The sequence below is a fragment of the Myotis brandtii genome, unplaced genomic scaffold, assembly GCF_000412655.1.
Source record: "Myotis brandtii unplaced genomic scaffold, ASM41265v1 scaffold337, whole genome shotgun sequence".
In the NCBI taxonomy this organism is placed as follows: domain Eukaryota; kingdom Metazoa; phylum Chordata; class Mammalia; order Chiroptera; family Vespertilionidae; genus Myotis; species Myotis brandtii.
In genome coordinates, this window is record NW_005362996.1 from 42,991 (window position 1) to 54,900 (window position 11,910).

Here is an 11,910-nt window from a genome sequence, read left to right on the forward strand (position 1 = left end):
GCTTTCCCTTTTGCCTCCCTGCATTGTGCCTACATATGCAAATTAACCGCCATCTTTGTTGGCAGTTAACCGCCATCTTGGCTGGTGATTAATTTGCATATCTCGCTAATTAGCCAATGAAAAGGGTAGCGGTCGTACGCTAATTACCATGTTTCTCTTTTATTAGTGTAGATGCATGCTTCAGCTTCTTCCATTTCACAAAAGGTTTGAGGCAATCGTTTTCATCGTTAGCATGCCTGGCTCAGTGGGCTAATACAGAGGGAAGAGATTTCATTTATCTCCCACCCCCACCATATAAGGAGAAAGACCAGGTCTTTAATCACTGTAATATTTTTCAAAAGGTCCAGGAAGTTATACTATCATTTTGTGAAAATCTATGAAAATCAAAAAAGGAAAATGCATGCATAAAATTTTTTAAATTTCAAACTAGTAAGGACAACTTCAAAAACTTAAAAAAAGGAAGTGGACACATTTGCTTCATCAGATCATTACAGAAATGTTCCCTAAAACAGTTGAAAAAGGTGGTTCAAAATAAAAGGTTACATTGATGAGCAGGTTTTAATGTAAAAAAAAAAATTTACAGGAAATTTGCAAACTTTTGCCATCTTAAATTTTAAAATAAAAAAAGCAGTTTCTGCCCTGATCCCAAAATTTCTACTTTATTTTGATCTAACTATTGTTTTGCAACCACCATTCTTTTTAAGGATATAAAGCAACTTCTATGATTCATAAAGGATTTCTTTTTCATAAAGGACTTTTGCATTTAGATTTAGAAACCTGGAGTTTAAACCTGAGTGTTGAACATTTTTAATCAAATGATAGTAACTTAATCTTACTGAGTCAAACCACAAATGTATACAAACATAGAAATTATAATATGACCATTTTAATGTCTGAATGAGATAATGTATGGTACATTGTCGATGCTCAATATAATGGACAAAGGATAAATGGATTTGTGGGTTTAGGTTGAGTAATGATTTTAGAATATACAAAAATATTTATTAAACAGTAACTATGGTTAAGGAATTTATTCCTGAAGTTAGAAATTGTTACTATGACTCCATATTTTCTGATAAGGAAACAGGCTTGGAGAAGTTAACTTGCCCACAGAAATGCAATTTATTATGTACCACAGTCCAAACTTGAATATAGGTAATAAGAGATCTCAGAGCCTGCGATCATGAACAAGATACTGTTTTGTCTTCCCCATATGTAGAAAATAGACATGGAAATAAAGAAATAAACTGTCCAGTCTGACTTGGTAACTTGGCTTAGTTTTTCAGTTCTACCAGCTCTCCAATACTCAGAAAGACAGCATTAATAAACTGGAAGAAAGATCGGGGAATCTCTCCCAACACCTGCAATCTCTCCAAGCCCAGAACAGGAAGCTCGTAGAAACTCTGCAGCAGGTGGTTGAAAAATACTGTCGTGAGCTTTATAACAAAACTGGAGGTGAGTCCTGATCACTGAGCTCTCCTACCCTCAGGATATCTGTCACTATAGGGCTGACTTTCCCATCAGTGGATCTGGGAACCAATATATTAATTAATTGGGTGTATTATTTAATTAGTTGTCTAGCAAACTTAATAGTTTGGGCATCCAGATCATGTCCAATTATTGGAATCATTTAGCTCAAATACATCTGTGTTACAACACATGAAGGGATTCTTGAAATTCAGACATTTTAGACAATGCAAGAGGCCTAAGAAGTGAATATAACTGCGTATTTAAGGAATAATAAGGAGCCTGTGTACCTGGACCAGAATGAGTGAGTAGAAGACTAATAGAAGATGAGGTCGAGATTATTTATGGCTTAGGGGACATTGTAAGGGATTTGGCTTCCATTTGGAGCAAAAGGAGAATTCATCGCAGGATCTTGAGCATAGGAAATACATGTCTGACATGAATTTTAAAAGGCTCATTCTGCAAATATGTTGAATACACGCTGGAAGAGGGAAGGATAGAAACAGAGAAATCATGTAAGAGATGGCTATTGCAGTAATCCAGGTAAGAGGATAATGGTGGCTCAAACTAGGATATGATCAGTGGAGATGAACGCATGATGTAATAAATGGGTTGTGAGAGAAATAAAGGAGTCAAACATCTCCAGAGTTTTTGAGCAAAGCAACTAGAAGCATAGAGATGTGATCAAGTGAAATGAGGAAGAATTCTGTGGTTACAAAAGGGAAGGTTAGAAACCAGGAATGCCATTTTGGGCAGGTTGTATTTGAAATATAATCTAGATATCCAAGTGGAGATATGAATAACCAGTTTGGTATACAAGAGATAAGGTCTAGGCCAGAAATACAAACTGACTTACAAAGAAATCTAAATTACTTATTTGTTTAAAACTTTGTTTTACCTTATGAAATATTTCTAATATACAGAAAAATACAAACAATAATATAATATCTATTTGTATTGACCACTCAGATTTTAACGTTTCCATTTTGACACTGGATTGTCTTGAAAATAAAGACATTTTTATGGAATTATTGAGTTTCTATCCTACCATATACCAATAAGGGACTCAGTTACAGGTCCCCAACCCTCAGAGGCCAAGGCCATGTTCCCACATAGATATAGCTGTCAGGGCTTAGTTCCTATATTTACAACCACTACCCCCAGTAGTTCATCTCATCCTTGACCTCTGTACTTAATTCTCTAACTTTGATGCCCATCTTAACTTCTGATACATGGATATTTACCATTCTAATTCATACTTGGCTAAGTATTTAAGTTTTTGTTTTTTCTAAAATTTTATTTATTTGTGTTTAGAAGGAAAAAGAGTTCATACCCTATTGGTATATATTGCATTTAAAAAACCCATTTCCTACTATATAACAGGATTTTGAAGAAGAAAATTATTAAAACTTCAATTGTTTCTTAAGTACAATGTATGTTGAGTTCCTGAACGTATGAAAAGTTCTGTATGTATTGGACATCCTCTCTGTGTGCTAAATTGCACAGGGCAAGGAGCAAGGAAATTCCAATCATTCATTGTTAGATTCCATATCCATGAAAGCAGGTAGTGTCTGTTTTAATTTCCACTGTATACTCAGGACCAATTATAATTCTAGGCATAGTAGTAGGTGCTAGGTAAACATTTGTAGTTATCATTGCCTCGGCAAATAATATCTAAGAGAAAGGGAATTCATTCTTTCTTGGGTCATCAAATACTATATAATTTCAAGAGAGGCAAGAAAACAGATCTATGTAGAAAATAACTTATTAAAATTGGTTTCTTTCCAAGAACATAGATGTAGCCCTTGCCCAGAAAATTGGAAATGGCATGGGGACAAATGCTACCAGTTCTATAAAAAGAGCAAGAGTTGGCAGGACTGTGACTCTTTCTGTATTGCTGAAAACTCAACCATGCTGAAGATAAACACACAAGGAGTGCTGGTAAGGTCCTGAGTTTTGGTCAACGTTTGAAGTATTCTCAAAAAGATGTCTTTAAAGGAGAATCATCTCAGGAGTCAAGGTCCACAGATTCTCCCACTTATTTCAATCAGGAAGTTATATCAATTTATACATATATATGTGCATGTATTTAAAAATATATGTATGATCCCTGGCTGGGTGGCTTAGGTGGTTAGAACATCATCCCCTACACCTAAAGGTTTTGTGTTTGATTCCCACTCAGGGCACATTCCTAGGTTGCAAGTTTGATCCCTATTCAGGGAGCATATGGGAGGCAACGGATCAATGTTCCTCTCTTACATCAACGTTTCTCTCTCTCCCCCTTCCTCTTTCTCTAAAATCAACAAAAAAAATCCTCATGTGAGGATTAAGTATATAAATTTCTCTTTCTCCCCTTCCTAGTCTGACACATAAGTCATCTTCCAAGTTCTTCTTCTTTCTCCTTTTGGTCAGTTCCTTCTGCATGTATTTCTAAAAGTTACTTCCCCATTCCTGCATTTTTTTTTCTTCCATTTCCCAGAATCACTTCACATCTCTTTGTAAATCTGCCTCCTGTATTTTTTTTTTTTATATGTGTCTTACCCTGTGACTTGAAAATAACAGGTCACTTTTAAGTCTTGGTTGATGTGCTTCTTTGTTTCAAAATATCAGTATATCTCCCATGTACAAACAAATGAACTGACCTTAGCATAGATACTTTCCTCTTAAATGAACTATTATCTATGTGAGGTAGGAGTCATGTCTTGTTCTCATATTAAAAGTGTTGGCTGGCACTACACATCTCTGTATAGATATCCTATCTAATAAAGAGGGAATATGCTAATTGACCCTCATGCCATCGCAAAGATGGCAGTGCCCACAGCCAATAGGAGGGAATATGCTAATTGACTGTCACACCCTCAAAGATGGCGGCGCCCACAGCCACAAGATGACTGCACCCAGTCCCCTCAGCCCCGCTGGGGCGGCAGGTGCATGGCAAGGCCGGAGTCCTTCAGTCCCCTCAGCCCCCAGCAGCCCAGGGCTGGCCAGAGGTGCAGGCAAGCCTCGGATGGTGGCTGCCCAGCCGCCCAGGTAACCAGGGCCAGCTGAGGCTTGCGCTGTCGGCAGTGGCAGCAGCAGAGGTGTGTGGAGGAGCCGACTTCCCCTGACCGCTGGGTTGCCTCCTGCCCCTAAGGGCTCCCAGACTGTGAGAGGGGGCAGGCCGGGCTGAGGGACTCCTCTCCCGTGCATGAATTTTTATGCACCTGGCCTCTAGTATATATATATGTATTATAATATTTCTAAAAGCTGAACGTTTTCTTGTGTGCCTTTACAGCAGTTTGCCATGCCTCAGAGCTACTCTGAGTTTTTCTACTCTTACTGGATAGGGCTATCCCGCAACGGCAGTGACAAGCCCTGGCTGTGGGTGGATGGAGCACCTTACACTTCTGAACTGTAAGCCTTCAGAATATTTTGTGGGAAAGGCATGTAATAGAGTGTGTCAGGCCAACAAATTGGTTCAATAAGCATTAACTGAACATCTCCTTTGTATTGGATACTATGTTTGTAGAAGGATGTCCTGAGGCTGACAGATAAAAGTGTTAATAAAATTGTAGGAAATAGGAAATATACAACTTAATCATTTTTATCATACATTTAAATAAACTGAGTCATAGAGAAGGTAATTTTTCAGATGGCTGTAAGAGTACATGTTAAAGTTGGATTATAACATGTACCATAGTTTTAGATAGAAATCGTTTTTGTTGTTTTGGTTGACTTGATGCTTCAAAGAATGACCATGGAAATTGAGGGGCTGAAAAGAAAGTGGTTGTTGACTTTATCTTTCCAGTAAAATCATTCTGTGCATCTGTTTTATAATTGTATCAAGCTAGGAATATTTCCTATGTACTTTCTGAGTACTTAGTATTTATTTCTATAAATAAAATATAATAAAGTTAACTTTTTTTTTTCTTTTTTAAGGTTTAAGATTAAAACAGATTTCACCAGTCCAGGAGACGGGGACTGTGTGACCATTCTCAGTGGAATGTTTTTCTCAAAGAACTGCGAAGAGTTGAGGCGGTGTGCGTGTGAAACAGTGGCTACCCCAGTCAAGTTAGAGAGACTCCCTTAGCGTCTGTGAATCATTCATTACATGTAGGTGATTGACTCTCCACCTATGACTACAACTGTGTGCTCCCTCCCTTCAGAGAAATTGAAGATCAGAACAAAAGTCATTCTCTTTATGTGCACTTGTAATGGTTTGGTTTCAAACTATTCTCTTCCATTTGATCCATGTTTATGTAACAATTCAACAAAAAAGCTTGAGCCACGCCAAGTCAATGCACAGGATATCTGAGACATAGGGAAAGGGGAAAAAATCTGGAAAGGCAATTGCTCTGACCGGCATAAGAAGGATTTTCATATTTCCTGCTCAAGATCACCAGTACTTCTGAGCTTGGAAGTTTATGCACATATTCACCAGTCACAAAGGAGTCCTGATTACGTATCACCAACTGGCCCCTGAAATCCATGAGGTTGTTGTAATCCACCTTCTTGATTTTGAGATAACTTTCTAGTGTTCTTCTCTCTCAGCATCTAATACCATTTTTTGTTTCTATGTCATCCTTTATACTTGGAGTGAGAAAGTTAAACAGAGGAACTAAATGTATGTAAGATCCTTTGCTCCAACAGCCAATTAGTCCATGAGAAATTAGCAATCATTTCTTACACTGAGCTAACAAATACAAAGCTAATTCATTTGGTTTGCTTAAGTTCATATTTTTTTTCCTTCTCAGTTTCTCGATAGAGCCCCCACCTTCTCTGACTAATTCTCTTTATTTGAATCTTAACTTATTACAAACATATCTCTCCATGTCTATTTAAGATTCCAATGATTGTCTCCTAAGAATTTCTTCTAGGATAGAAATAGTCTCAACTTGGTTCCATATCAGAATTACAAAGCTAATTCATTTGGTTTGCTTAAGTTCATATTTTTTTTTTCCTTCTCAGTTTCTCGATAGAGCCCCCACCTTCTCTGGCTAATTCTCTTGATTAGAATCTTAACTTATTACGAACATATCTCTCCATGTCTATTTAAGATTCCAATGATTGTCTCCTAAGAATTTCTTCTAGGATAGAAATAGTCTCAACTTGGTTCCATATCAGAATTACTATCCCAGATGCTCCTTTCAGAGAGATTGACAACCAGAACAAAAGTCAGTCTGTTTATGTGCATCTGGAATAGCTTAGTTTCAGTTCCTATTTTCTTCCATTTGATCCATGTTTATACCTTTCAGGTACTGGAGATTTAATAATAATAAACAATGTGAAGTGTGTGTGTGTGATTTTGAATGAATTTGTGACTTGGGGGAAAAGTCAGTGTGAAAATGCTCTTCAAAATATGATAGAAGTGTTTTGATTGCGCCTTATGAGACATTGTATGGGTTCTACAAGAGTACTGATTCTTTGATTATTTGAGATAAATAAGAAGTCTTTGAGATGCATTCTGTCTTCCAAAGAATGGTTTTAAGACTTTTGTAAAAAATGAAATCCTTTGAAGCAAATTTGTCATCAACACGTGGCTCAAGATGAGTAAACCTAATTGCAGCGGAGCAAGTTATCTGATCAGGTCAAGGGAAGTGAGCGACTGTGACATACATAGTTGGCTTTGTGTGGAGGTGTCCCTTTCTCAGGATGACAATACGCACAGCCATACAGGGGTCATTGCAAAGAACACCATCATAAACCCTGACTTCATTTGTTTACAGGTAAATCCATTTTAGGGCATTAACACTAGAAAGGATAATTTATTATAAATCTTTATTTTTCAACAGTGGAAACTGGAATTCTTCAGTTTTGTCTTCAGTAAACATCTATCTTATGGTGAAATGACATGAAGTTTCCAAACATATGATAAAGAGAACATTTCTGTGTTAATTTTCATAAGACTGTGTCACCCATCAATTACTAATTACAGATTTTCTGTCTATTGGCTAGAAAAATTCTTCAGTGTTCAACAAATTTTGATTTATTGTGTTGTGCAAGAACTGTACTTGTGATCATAAAATGAGAATTTTTAGATCCCTTTGTTTTATTATTGCAAAATCACTTTATTTCATGAAGTTTATTTTGTTAAGTATAAAATGAAGATATTTATAATTTCTTTACGGTATTATTATTAGCTGAAATGAGGTAAATGTGAAGTCACGTCCACAATCTAAATTGTAATATAAAATTTAAGGGATATTAAAAATATGCAAAAAGAAGGAAAAGGGATTTAGTGGTTACTTTAAAATAAAGGAGAGCACAAACAAGCATAAGCAACCTTCTCTGCAGACCTGCATTAATGAACAAATTGTAGAAAGGCACCGGCATTGGGGAGCTGTGGCTATTACCAACTATTTTCCATGATGAGTGCAGATATTTAATGCACGCAGGTAATGTAGTAAGCACATAATATGAAATGTGGATTAGACCTTTAGTTAGGCAGTTAAGTGTTATTTAAATCTTGCTACGACAGCAAGAAAATTCAGTTAATATGAGGAAATCAAATGACTTTGTGGACTAACTTGTAAAATAGAGACAGGGCACACAAGTTTTGACCCGTGTTCAGGGTTGGATGACAAAAGTCTCTTTAGATGACATTGCTTTAAGAAGTTTACCTGCCTGGAAGGTGGGTGTTGAATAGTATTCTATCTCCAAATCTGCAACCCAAGGGGAAGTATCACTTTAGAGAGTGAAGAAGGAAAAGAAAAAGAAAAAAAGCATTTGATTGACATTGTTGGCTGTTCTTGAGCTATTTCCCTCTGTCTTTGCCCTCAATAACCCCCTCATCTGTATAGTAAAGCCCACAATACTGATCACAATATGAACAAATATTTTAGAAAACAGAAAAGGAGTATGGCACAACATTCGCTCCACACTTTAAAACAATTTTAAACATAGCCCTGGCCAGGTAGCTCAATTGGTTAGAGCATCATCCCGATATGCCAAGGTTGAGGGTTCAATCCCTGATCAGGGCACATACAAGAACAACCAGTGAATGCACAAATAAAGTGGAACAGAAAATTGATGCTTTTCTCTCTCTCAAAAAATAATCAATAAATTAAAAAAAGAAATAAAAAAATAAGAATAGAAAATAATTATAGCATTCATTGGAAAATATGAGTTGCTGAGATCAATTTTCCATTGAGAATCAGAGAGGGCAGCGCCCCGACAAAAGTCTCTTTAGATGACATTGCTTTAAGAAGTTTACCTGCCTGGAAGGTGGGTGTTGAATAGTATTCTATCTCCAAATCTGCAACCTAAGGGGAAGTATCACTTTAGTGAAGAAGGAAAAGAAAATAAAAGCATTTGTTTGACATTGTTGGCTGTTCTTGAGCTATTTCTCTCTGTCTTTGCCCTCAATAACCCCCTCATCTGTACAGTAAAGCCCACAATACTGATCACAATATGAGCAAATATTTCAAAAAACAGAAAAGGAGTATGACACAACATTCTCTCCACACTTTAAAACAATTTTTAAAATAGCCCTGGCCAGGTAGCTCAAATGGTTAGAGCATCATCCCGATATGCCAAGGTTGAGGGTTCAATCCCTGATCAGGGCACATACAAGAAGCAACCAGAGAATGCACAAATAAAGCGGAACAGCAAATCGATGTTTTTCTCTCTCTCTAAAAAGTCAATAAATTAAAAAAAGAAATAAAAAGAATAGAAAATAATTATAACATTCATTGGAAAATATGAGTTGCTGCGATCAATTTCCCATTGAGAATCAGAGAGGGCGGCGCCCCCTGAATTGGTTTTTCAGCAAGAGAAGACCTTGTCTAGGCTCTTGTGTGTTTAGGTAATTCTGAAGCAATTGCAGGAAAACTCAAACGAGGAACATGGCCCTTCCTGGTAGGCCCAGTTCCCCAGGGTACAAAATGAGCTATTTCTTTTCCTGAGGATATTGAACCAGCTCTTAAAACTTATCAACAGGAAACAGGTCTTGAGCCCTATAACAGCAGGAAGTGTGAGCAGTGTAATGGGAGCTTTTACTTTGGGGATATAAACAAATTATGAAATAAATAGTCTATTAGGTTGCCTCAGGGTTGGCCTTAATATTTGGGAGTCAAATACTTGGTGAAGGGATTCTTATCAATTTTGAAGAATAGAAAAAGCAGCATAATCCAAATTAAAGTGTACATAATATTTTTTACAAGGTTAATTGTATGAATAGACTAATAGAATCTAACAACAGTTATTAGTCTTTCAATCTTATTACTCTAATGTATTTTTTTTCTTTTTACTCAGTTAATGTACTTTAACCATACCATATTGCAAAGCCTCTTTACTTTTGCAGGGACAGATTTTTATATGTTCTTTTCTTTCCCATTTAAAAAAATATTTTTACTGATTTCAGAGAAGAAGGAAGAAGTGAGAGATATAGAAGCATCAAAAATGAGAGAGAATCATTGATCGGCTGCCTCCTGCATGCTCCACACTGGTGATTGAGCCCGAAACCCGGGCATGATCAGGAGTTGAATAGTGACCTCCTGGTTCATAGGTCGATGTCTCAACCACTGAGCCACGCTGGCTGGGTTCTTTCCCATTTTTAAAAGCTAACTTGGAATTCATTGAGATGAATCAAGATACCCCCTTTGTTACTGGTGGGGCTAGGTAGGGTATAGAACTGATTATCCCAGTGCTAAGGCCCAGTCTCTTACCACTGCCTTGAAAAGGCCTTGACATTCTGGGCCAAAATCAACCTGCAGGAAAACATCCTCCACCTATAGTACCTGCGTGGAAAGCAGTATCACCACTGAGGGAATTTAAAGGAGCTCTGCCAGCTGCACTGTAGATAACGTTCTGACTTGTAAATACTGCATCCCATACCGGCGGGATGACGTCAGCCGAAGGATGTTTGCCTTTTGCTTCATTGTACTTTTACCTAGAAGAATTATTAAATACTTCCTATGCTTTCTCTAAACATAGCTCATGACAATACTTTGAAAAAGCTTAAAGAAAAACAGTCTTCACTACTAAAAATTGCTATTGTTCCTCCTTTATTCCAGGTTATTGTATCCAGCTGCCAGCTGCCAGCTGTGAAAACCAAACACATGCTGTTCTCTTGGCTCGTCTCCTTTTCTAGGTTTCAGCAGAAAACTAGAGAAAATCCCTCATGTTGAAATCCCCACCATTTAAACTGAAGGTTAAGGGTAAATAAAATAAAATAAAAAACCCCCACAAAAACATGCAATTCTCTTCCTTAAAGGACCTTCCTCTTCAGAGGTCACCTTTTACAATAGACTTATAGGTTTGTTTAAATGATTTGCACCATTTCAGTGACTTAGGTTTTATTTTACTTTATTTATTTAAGTGCTGTCTTTATTATAAAGAAAGATGAGAATCTAGGGTGGCTCAGCTATTCCTTGTGAAAAATTTAATAAAAATATATCACATTTAGCAAATATTTGATGAGAATCTACTGTGTAGTAAGTTATTGTAGTGATGGTAAGGGGTAGCAGAGTAATGTAATAATAATTAGTGAATTTTTCTTTCCCATAGATCATAAGATACTTTCGCATCCACTGTCTCTTGAGAACAAGCTAGTCCATATTCAAGGAGCCTACAGAGCTAGGACACAAATTGTCTACAAATGTACTTGAAGAAATTTATTCACTTTAAAAGATAAATTCTCTCCAGACAGTTGCTGGCATTTTACATATAAACTTTATCCTTTCAATATTCCTTGGACATGAGCAGGAAAAGGGGTAATTTTTACCTGGAATACAACATAAGGTAGATGCCTAGAGATGATTGGCGATTTACTACAAATAATAGCAAGCATCGATACAGTGTCAAACTCTATACCCAAGGCACTACTCTTAGCAATTTACATATATTAATGATCTAAACCTCAAAAGTATTTTGAAATAAGTTTATTATTATTTTACAGTAGATAAATTAAGGCACAGAGGGATACAGTTAAAAGTGCTGGAGGGCTAACTTTTGAGAGTCCTTTGATTTGTGAGTGGTGGGGATGGTCAGTGAGAGGGAGAAGGGAAGCACACAGCTACCCTTCACCAGAGACAGGCTGGCATTGGCAGCCTGACTATTCCTTCCACTTACTAGTAAGTGAGTACTGGTAGCTCATCTCTCTAGTAGAAATCCACAGTTCTAAGCAGGGTATTGTCTTACAGGCAGCAGATATCAGCATCTCTTCCTTCCAACTTGATAATCCATATCCCGGAGCTCCTATCCTACCAGTCTGATAACGATGCCCTAGAAACCTAGCAAATGCATAAAAGACCTGGCAACACTAACCCTTTTGGCTCAGTGGATAGAGCGTCGGCCTGCGGACTAAAGGGTCCCAGGTTTGATTTCGGTCAAGGGCATGTACCTTGGTTGCGGGCACATGTTTCTCTCTCATTGATATTTCTAACTCTCTATTCCTCTCCCTTCCTCTCTGCAAAAAATCAATAAAATATATTTTTAAAAAAGAGATCTGGCAGAAAGTGAGTT

At 37.2% G+C, this 11,910-nt stretch overlaps 1 protein-coding gene across 1 annotated transcript in view; it reads left to right on the top strand.

The window, feature by feature from the left end:
• CLEC1A (C-type lectin domain family 1, member A) overlaps positions 1-6,343 on the top strand; it is a 19,503-nt gene extending 13,160 nt beyond the window's left edge. The window contains exons 3-6 of the mRNA XM_014543815.1: positions 1,279-1,455; positions 3,257-3,408; positions 4,742-4,860; positions 5,386-6,343. Of these exons, the coding sequence (XP_014399301.1) occupies positions 1,279-1,455; positions 3,257-3,408; positions 4,742-4,860; positions 5,386-5,536 (599 nt within the window). The 3' untranslated portion in view covers positions 5,537-6,343. The remainder of the gene's footprint in view (positions 1-1,278; positions 1,456-3,256; positions 3,409-4,741; positions 4,861-5,385) is intronic.
• Positions 6,344-11,910: the final 5,567 nt, after the last annotated feature.